Raw genomic sequence first — 10,699 nt, forward strand, 5'->3', positions numbered from 1 at the left:
AATCATGTATGTCCTACAGGTTTGTTTGTAATTTTCAAATTCTCTAGTAATAGTTTCAAGAAATAATATTTTATACAGCATAAGAAGACTTATTGAAAAATTAATTAAGATTAATTTATCTCCATATTCTAAATGAATAATTCATTAAGTTCTCAATTCTGAATAATTAAATATTTTAATTATTTAATACATTATTTTATGGTTTACGAAATTATTTTTATTTTAATTAAGGATAAATATTATAGATGATATTGAAAATTATTCAAGATAATACTTTACAATAAATAGAGTCATAAGATTTAAAACAAAAATACAAAATGGAAGATATTAAGGCATCAATTGTTGTATTCAATTGATGTGGTTGTACGAGAATTTCAAAGGACGGGAGTAGTTTTTAAATGGGGCCAATTACAATTTGGTTACTAGAATATGCTGATTACTACCACAAAAAATCGATATTTGTTGTTTTAAGCCACTAGAGGGCAGGTATGTACACCAATAGATCGATATTTCTGTTCCTTAGTCGGTAGAGGGTAGGTATGTATATCAATAGATTAATATTTCTGTTTTTAGTCACTAGAAGGCAGATATACTAAATAAGTTCCGTTCTCCTAGAATCTGAGAGAAGCGGAATAATTGAGGAAATGTCAAAATTTGTTGCAGGAAATAGGTCTTTTATAAAAACTCGGTGATTGTCGCCGTAATGTAAACATTCTGCTAATGATCGTACAGAAATTATGCAATTACAATGTAAAAGATGTTTAAACTTTTCTTGCAGATTTGCAGTATGACTTATTATTCTCCATTGTGATGTAAATGTTATTAGAAAATTACTTTACTCATCGAAAATGTATAATTAAATGAAAATAAAATCGTTTGAAAAAAGTATGTTGTCATGTTTCTGCTTTTCTCGATCATGAATAATTTTCAACGATACTTTTCCTTTTTAGAAGAAGTAATATTGCAAGAATGACTACTCTATTTATCTTTCCTTCAAACACTTACGAATCTTCGCCGAAAACAATAATCGTGGAATTGCGAATAAACACTCCGACATGATCGATGTAAAAGATTCAATCTTTTCATTATATTATACGATGTTAACCGTATATTTAACATTGATCGTGTTTTTTTGTAATTTATCTTTTTCTTATAGATTTCAGAATTATTTTGGAAGTTTGGCGACAATCACCGAGTTTTTATAAAAGACCTATTTTCTGCAACAAATTTTGACATTTCCTCAGTTATTCCGCTTCTCTCAGATTTTAGGAGAACGGAACTTATTATGTTATATGGTGTTCAACTGTATATCTGACATTTGTTGTGTTTTTCTGTGATTTTTCTTTTGTTTAAAGAAACATTCATTTTTCTGCATTTTACATACAAAGTAACTACTTTTCGATAAGAAAAAATTTTATGGTAAAAAAAGTCGAATTCAATGCTTAGAATCCGTTTTCAATTCTTTATAACAAAGTAAATTGGTATTAACAAAGAGAGTTCGTTTCTATTCATGTTATGTAGTCAGTAAATTTTTTTTAATTAAAGGAAAAGTTTTCCCTCAGAAGAACTCAAATAAATTGCATAGACCCCCGTTTGCACCATTTCATATCAAATTTGATTGTTGTCAACAAAAAGAGATCATTTCTTTTTATATAACAGAGCTAGCAACTTTGTACTGATAAAATAAAAAATTTTTCGGTGAAGAAACTCGAATTTATTGCATAGATCCCATTTTCAATTGTTCATAACAAATTTGATAGTTATAAATAAGAAATATTTGTTCTTCTTTATCTTACATGGTTAGTAACTTTTATTGAATAAAAGAGAAAATTTCCCGTCGGAAGAACTTTAATACTTTGCATAAATCCCATTTTCCATTGTTTATAACAAATTCAATTGTCAAAAATACAAAGAATCAGTTTCAAAGCAAGTTACATGCTGTGTAACTTTTTCTAGTAAGAGGAAAAATGTTTCGTTGAGAGAATTTGACTAAATTGCATAGATCTCGTTTTTTATTGTTCATAACAAATTTAATTGTTATAAACATTTCACATAAACAAAAAGTAGTCCATGTCACTCCTAACATTTCTCTGTTCATGTCTGCAATGTTTCATCGAAATCGGCCCGAGTAGAAATGAAAAAGGGCATGCCCTAATATGATCCGGACCGGATCAGGGTCTAGTATGGAATGCCGTAATACGGTATTTATATATGGTCCCTATCAGGTACTAAAAGGGAATACCCTGTTACGAAATCCCTTACCTATCCCAATCCGGTCCTGATATTATTATCTTATTAAACCTTTCCAAGGAACCCCTTACATTTCCCAATTTGACCCTGACTTTATTGTTTTTTACAAAATCCTTTAAGGAATCTAATACTTATTCTTATTTAATGCTGATTGTCTTATTGAAATCGCTAAAATAAACTTTTTCTAAAAAATTTTTGTTAGTCACTTCTAATCTTTGAATAGTTGAATAATAATAAACTTTGACTGCCTTTCTCAATCATTTAAGAGTATTATCATTTTTAAAAAGCGTTCGGCCGAACAAAAGAGGTGCGACATCTATAATAATTTACAAGCAATCTTGACGATCCATATGTTTATAGAAAAATTGACAGAGTGTGAGAAGGCTCAAAACATCACGATCTGCGTATTTTATGTTTCATTTTTTTTAAATTTGTTAATAAAAACACGACCAGATAATGGATGATCTGAAAATTCATTTCGATGATAATGATATGGTAAAGTAGTAGTAATAGTAATATAGTAGAGAGTCGACGTTCATGATAGGCGCACGCTGTTTTTTAACCTTAATTTTTCTTACTTTAAGACTCGTTGAATTATTAAGTACGATTTCAAGTTATTCGAACACATTTGTTTGTTTAAAAGTAAAAAATGGAGTCAGACAAACAAAAACGAAAACTTGAAAATACTCGGTTAAGAGTTAAAAGATTTCGTGAGCGTCAAAAAATGATTAAAAGTAACTCTGCCTCTGAGATACTTTCTGTAAGCAAAGGTGAAATATCGGACATTTCTTATCAAGAACCTTCACACTTAGAACTGGAAGCTACTGAAAGTGATTTTATGATTCATGATTCAAGTCTTTATAATTACAAAAGTTATGCTCGTATAAGTACCAATGTAATTGGAGATGATGCTCAGCGTCAAAATATGATTGAAATTAACTCTGTATTTGATATGCCTAGTTCAAGTGAAACATTGGACGTTGTTTATGAAGAATCTCCACAGTTAGAACTAACTACTGAAAGTGATGTTATAATACCTGATTCAAGTCTTTACGAAATTTACAATAATTATTTACATACTAATGTAATCGAAGATAGTGTAAGTGATGATATAGGAGATGATTATGTGAATGATGATGATACAAATGATATTTATCACGACGAAAATTTAACTTCAGAGGAAGAACTAGATTCTGATACTGAATTTGATGAAGTAGAAAAACTTCGACAATGGGCGATTTCATCAAATTTCGCTCATTATAAAATCGATGAATTGTTAGTCATCTTGAGGAAACGGTTACTTCCAGAGCTGCCCAAGTCAGCAAAAACTTTTTTAAAAACATTATCTTCAAATTATAATAATGTAGCATTTGATGAAACATCAGAATTTGTTTATCTTGGAGTGAAAATACATTTAATTCAATATATAAATCTATCACTTCACTCCAACGATCAAGTAGAATTACTTTTTAATTTTGATGGGCTTCCTCTATACAAATCTTCATCGAAACAGTTCTGGCCGATTTTGTGTCAAATTTATCATACATCATACAGATACAAACCATTCATCGTAGCTATTTATGTCGGTAATACCAAACCTTGTGATATTGAACGATATTTAGAACAATTTATTTGTGAAATGAATGAATTGCAAAGTGAAAGAGTAAATATTAATAATAAAATTTTTAAAGTTTCTATTAAAGCCTTTATTTGTGATAGACCGGCTCGATCTTTGGTAAAGTGTGTTAAAAATCATGGTGGTTATTTTGCGTGTGAAAGGTGTAAAGTAAAAGGTGAAAGAGTTCAGAATCGTACAACCTATCCTAAAATAAATTGCACTTTGAGAACTTATGAATCGTTTGTCACTCAAGAAAATGCACATCACCATACTGGAATAGCACCTCTCATAAAATTAAAGAACATTGATATGATTAACATGTTTTCCTTAGGTTTTATGCATTTAGGATGCTTAGGCAATATGAAAAAACTCCTCACTGAACTTTGGCTTGGTAAAAAATCTCCATTTAAATTAAGTTCTTTTTATAAACTGAGACTTTCGCAAATGCTAATAAATTAAGAATGTCAAATACCAATTGAATTTCAAAGAACAACTAGGGACATTAACGAGATTCAAAAATATAAAGCTACTGAATACCGTTTATTTTTATTATATGTAGGACCAATCGTACTGAAATCATGCTTAACAGATAATCAATATCAACATTTTCTCTTATTGCATGTTGGTTGTCGAATTTTATCGTCCAACTTAGCACTGGAGTGTAATGACCATGCTAAACTTTTTTTAACATGCTTTGTATTATTATCTGGATCATTATATGGACCGCAAAATTTTGTTTTAATGATGCACTCTCTCATTCACTTGGCTGATGATGCCAAATACTTTCAGTCATCGATCAGTAATTTTACTGCATTTGCATTTGAAAATACTTTGGGCAAAATCAAAAAGATGTTAAGAAGCGGAAATCGGCCTTTAGCCCAGGTATGCAGATGATTACATGAACAATTCACCGCAAATGTAGAAAGTATTGAATTACAGTCTGATGTACAAATATTAAGTTTTACTTATAGAGACAAAAAAAAAGAAATTATGGTGGTGAAAAAGTTAAAATACACAAATATGATTTTAACCTTAGATCAAGCAGATAATACAGTCATTTTGGACAATGGTGATATTTTACAACTGCAAACAATAGAAGCTACATCAGATGGAAAAGACATCAAAATTTCTGGAACACACTTTAAAAAAATAAAACCTGTATTTACTTTTCCTTGTACATCGGCAGCTTTAGGAATATGGAGAATTAAGAAAGAAAATAGAAGTACCACGTTTTCAATAGATAGAATTGTGAATAAAATGGTAACTCTTGTCATTGAGATAGGCGAGCAGGAAAAAATATACACATTCCCACTCCTCTATATTTAAATTATATGAATTATAGAAATTACAAAATGAAATAGAAACTTATAATTATTATGTATATATGTATATTTAAGAACATATAATTTTAATGTTATAGAATTTATTCGTTGAGGTTGTCGTGTTTTCGTTTGTGTGATGTTTATTTGTCAGTTTTTCAAAACAAAATACGTGGAAGAATAGCGAGACCATATGTGTGAACTCGGGTTCTGTATATAGTAACAATAATATGTGTGTGCGTGACAAAACATTCAACGGACTTTGCGTTGTTGTTTCTTGCGTGCATTACCGTACAGTGGTTTCAAACTCGATGTTTACATTTCGATCTCATCGATTTCATCTCGATTATTTTGTGTTAATATCGTCAGTTGCGCACCGCTTCTTGAAAAGTTCAGTGAATAAGACAATGGAATATTCAACGACACAAAATAAAGCATACACGTTGGTGCTATTCATTGATAACACAGAAGATAATGGTGATAAAAGCAAGAAAATTGATATAGTTCCTACAAGCTGGCTGTTTCGAGATGGGAAGGATAAAATGTATTGCCCATTTATTGAAGATGACCCTGATCCAGAAGAAATACAATTATTGCACCAGTTAATCAAAAATCAAATGCCGCCAAAAAATACATGGGAAACATTCGAAGTGGATATCAGAGGAGATGCACGTAAGTTTCACATAAAAGTTAAATTATTCATATATCATTAGTGTAAGAAATTTTTTCTAATATTATTTTCATATTAGATACGTACGAGGAAGCACTGAAAAAAATTGATAAACTGCAACTACATCCATATGTATTTACGACGGATGATGAAAAACACGTAAAGGAAAGAAAAGAAGAGATAAAAAACGAAGTTCGCAGGCGAGGACCATCACAAAAATCTAATGTTACGGAATTATTATGTCAGAGTGCTGCAGCATTGGATAAACCGCTTCAAGCACATGAGACACTATCAAGTGAATAAAATTTCATATAAAATATTAAAGTGTAGAATTTGGACAGCAGTTAAGATAATATGATTAAGTTTTTATTTAATTGAATTGAAGATACGTGCATAACGACGACATATTGATTTACAGTTCTTCAAGAAAAGATTTCAGACCAGAAAAATCCAAAACGAGCAGGTCGACAAGAAACTACTGAGAACAAAGGTGAAACGAAAAACTCAGGAACGCGACCTAAATCATCCAAACCTCAGAAATCATCAGGTATTAGAGCTAGAATTTATTAATAATTTTTTATTAACTAAATTTTATGTCAAGCATGAAAACAATACATTACCGATTATCATAATTAAAGCTCTGGTAAAAAATATTCAAAATTATAACCTTACAATCAAAAAGTTAGTTTACTATTTATAATTAAAAAAAAATCTGTTTCAACAGCTCAGCAACAGAGTATGTCTAGTTCATCTAGTGATGTCAGTTTATTATCAGAAGAGAATCCAACACAAGCAGGTCGACAAGAGACGACTAAGACGGGAGCTGAAATGAAAAACTCAGGAACGCGATCTAAATCGTCCAAGCTTCAGAAGTCATCAGGTATTAGAGCTAGAATTTATTAATAATTTTTCATTAAGTATGTTTTATATCAAGCATGAAAACACTACATTACCAATTATCATAATTGAAACTCTGATGAAAAATATTCTAATTATAACCTTACAATTAAAAAGTTAGTTTATTTAAAATTTAAATAAAATTTTATCAACTTTTAAAGTATACGCTGGTCAAAATACAAACTATTGTCTTTTTCTTTATTAACAGCTCAATAACCAGACCTGTCTGATGCATGCAGTTATAACAATTCATCATTAGAAAATAATCCAGGAGAAACACTAGAGCAAATGACTTTCTCTAGGGAAGATGATTTATCCAAGAACATAGAAATACCACAGCAATCATTGGAAAGTCAGCACTTATCAGGTATAGTATTTTTAATTTATCAACACTTCTTTACATTTAAAGTAAATCTTATTATACATACGATTTTATCCCTTTTTTTCATGTGCTGTTGCAGGAATGGACGAATTATTGTTACACTTAAACGATTTATTTTCAAAGTTGCGTTATCAAATTGGAACTGTCCAGCATGAGATAGTGAATCTTAAACAGGAGGTCACATTCTTGAAGAAAATAATATTATCGAGTTCTCATGGCACTAGGCAGAGAATAGAATCACCAAGGATTAATATTCCCATTCCTTTTGCTAATATGGAGGACTTTCTAATTTTTGACGAAAAATTAAAAAATGAGGAAAATCTTCGTCCTTATGTCGTAAGTTTTTTGATAATTAGCTATAAAAGATAATAAATATTGCTTGTACCAAATTGTTTTCATTATTCGTAGGTCTCCCAGATTTCAACATTCATAAATATTCAGGACAAATTATCGAGAAGCATTAAACTAGTAATAGGAAAATATTTTACTCAGGATGTTGTCATGCAATTTACTGTTGTCCGAAAAACAAAGAATAAGCCTGTTTTCAAAGACACAAAATTTTGCTCTTGTCTACAACGTATGTAACTTGTTTATAATAATCATTTATTTTATATACATCAAATCCATACATGTACTGTACACACGTAATATCTGATCTTCTTATTGTAGAAGCTGTTGAAGCAGAATATAATAAATGTGCGGAGGCGGGAAGCTTCAAAGTTCAATCTTTTTATGACACCATCGGACACGTCTTTAATAATGCACGTGATTGGGATGGTTTTCGTTCAAAGCGTAATAATGCTTCAAATAAGCCTAAAGAGTAATGAGTTTTCATTTATTTAATGGTCATTAAGTTAATATTAAATAATATATGTATCAGTTAAAGTAAATAAAAAAGTTCTTATAATATATCTCTACAAATTGTTATTCTAGTCAGGACCATACAATGCGCCCTGATCTGCCCCATATAGGTTAACCTGGACAGGACCACATAGGGTGCCCTGGCCAGGGCCATGTAAGGTAGCCTGATCTGGACCGGACTATTTGAGGGGTTACATTTAGGATCCGGACCTGATCAGATTTACCTTCTTGAGCCCTGGTAGGGAAGCTGGGATGCCAGATCCGGACCGGATTCCAACCCGACTTATTTTCTACTCGGGCGGTTTAGCCATTGCCGAGATTACCCCGGACAGACAGGCAGACACTCTAGTCTCATTTCTATCAACGATAACAAAAAAAAATCATCTTGATAGGATAAAACGCTTTGATAAATTTTAAATAGTACAAAAATTGATTATTTATTTGACTTGCGTAACAGATATTCCTCCTTATTAATTGTATCTACATCAATTTCGGATTTGAAAGTTTCTTTTATCGATGGATATCAATGATTCTTCATTTGTGCATACTTTTCAACTGTCCTCGACATTTGGTGACAGTCACCAAACTTCCGTATGAGTACTAATCATGATGTCCTGACTTAACTATCAGGCTTATATTAAAGTGACGCTTTCCAGGTACTCAAGTGACCCCAGAGAATACTTTTCTTGCATCAGATTTAACATACAAAAAAAGTCACCAAACTTTCGCTTACACGTATATATATATATAAAAATATGCCCTACGAATTCCTTGGGGACAGGAGACGCGAAACCCCCCTCCCCCCTCTCGATTTGCAACGTTTCCAAAAGATGTGCTGTATAAATGTTGTTTCCTTACAATATTCAATAGATATATTTATATGTATATATTGATTTCAAAAATTGAAAGTAATCGCCCTTATCATATTATTTATAATATATTATATTATGATACGTACAATGTGAAAACATATCCTTGTATATTATGTAACATTTTAGTTTAAAAATGTTATTCTGATATTCTCTTAAAATAAGCTATACTTTTTTTATATTCAGGTTTCTTAAATAATTACCCAAAAATACCTAACGGGGTAAACACCTCATTCTCGAAGTAAAGATCTCATAAGATTTCTCTGATGAAAACCTCATCTTAGTATGCTTGCGGAGCGCCTTACATTTTATATGTATAGGCCTCATGAGAAATTATTTAAAAATACCTAACGGGGTAAGCACCTTATTTTCCAAGTGAGGACCTCATAAGGTTTCCTTAATGAAAATTTCATTTCTATGTACGTCCGGACTGCCTTAAATTTTTTGTATAAGGACCTTACGACCTTACGAGGTATTCATGAGGCAGATCTAATTGTGGTATACTTTATACTGCCCTATTATACAACATAAGGTATTCATAGGGCAAGTCTGATCTCGGCTTACCGAACATTTACCTTCCAAGGCCCGCACATAACATTAGGCATGTCCTCCATTAAATTCTAGTCGGGGTCGAGTTAAATAAAAAAGTTGATTTTAGAAAACAATAATATTTCATTTGTAAAAAAAAACATATATTTTTATATGATTTTCTTTTAAAATATTCGTTTTTTTTTGTGTAAATGATAAAAAAAAAAATTCATAAACTTAAGCTCTGCAAAAAAGTTATGAATGATTGTATTTACAAAAGTACATTTATGATAACATTTAACGTTATTAAACCATTTTTTCATGTATTCACTATTAAAACGTAGATTTAAATATCAGTGCTCTGCAGTGGTCTGGGTGCGACCCGGAAGGTCCACACGACCAACTTCCCAGTGAAGAAAATGAAAAAACGACTCGGATGAAACCCGTTTCTATTTTTTATAACAAATGGAATTGTTATGAACGGAATGAGTGTGTTTTTATTCATTTGATGCGGTTAGTTACTTCATTTCAGTAAAAGAAAAAATCGTGCGTTAGAAGAATTCAAACATACCTCATAGATCCTTTTTATCATTATTTACAACAAATTTCATTGTTATAAACGGATAAAGTATGTTTCCATTCATGTCATTACGCGTTGGAAGAATTCGAATATATTGCATAGATTTCTATTATTATTATTTATACGAATTTAAAATTTGTTATTTAAATATTGCTATGATCAATAATCACTTCTTAGTAACAATGTTCAATTGTTATGGACACAATTCCATATTATTGACAATTATTATTGACTGTTATAGCGTCTTTAATGCTGTTTGCTCAATCCTGACACGAGTTTAAAATTCTTATATTGGTGATTTTGTTTTGAAAAATTTTTTTTTCTGATGAAATATTGTTATCATATTTTCATATTTTCAAGTATTCTAATCATTCAATATTCATATTTTTTTAAAGATTTCGAAATTTTGTCTAAAAAAAAAGGTATAATTTATAAAGTAAGAAATTCCGGTCATTTTCCATTTTTGCTCGTTTTTTGGATCTGCAAAAAAAATGGCTAGACCGATTTCGCTGAAAATCTAATCAATTTTAAGTTACATGATTACGCGTCAAATGCAATTGGTCCCACATCGATATCATTTTTTGTTCTCGAGATAATCGAGGCGAAAAATAATTTTGAACGCACATACGTACATACGCACATACGCACATACATACATACACACACACAGACGTCCACTGAAAAACGATCGTATTCGACTCTGGGGACCTTAAAACGTGGAGATA

At 30.8% G+C, this 10,699-nt stretch overlaps 1 protein-coding gene across 1 annotated transcript; it reads left to right on the forward strand.

Moving 5' to 3' along the window:
* The first annotated feature begins 5,594 nt into the window (after positions 1-5,594).
* Positions 5,595-7,085, forward strand: LOC118065268 (uncharacterized). The gene is made up of 5 exons (XM_035080443.1): positions 5,595-5,859; positions 5,937-6,152; positions 6,276-6,404; positions 6,582-6,737; positions 6,963-7,085. The coding sequence occupies exons 1-5, from the start codon at positions 5,595-5,597 to the stop codon at positions 6,968-6,970; spliced, it is 774 nt and encodes a 257-aa protein (XP_034936334.1). The 3' UTR covers positions 6,971-7,085.
* The last annotated feature ends 3,614 nt before the right edge of the window (positions 7,086-10,699 follow it).

This window comes from Chelonus insularis, unplaced genomic scaffold (assembly GCF_013357705.1).
Source record: "Chelonus insularis isolate UGA/USDA-ARS -01 unplaced genomic scaffold, ASM1335770v1 contig_118_pilon, whole genome shotgun sequence".
Classification (NCBI taxonomy): Eukaryota; Metazoa; Arthropoda; class Insecta; order Hymenoptera; family Braconidae; genus Chelonus; species Chelonus insularis.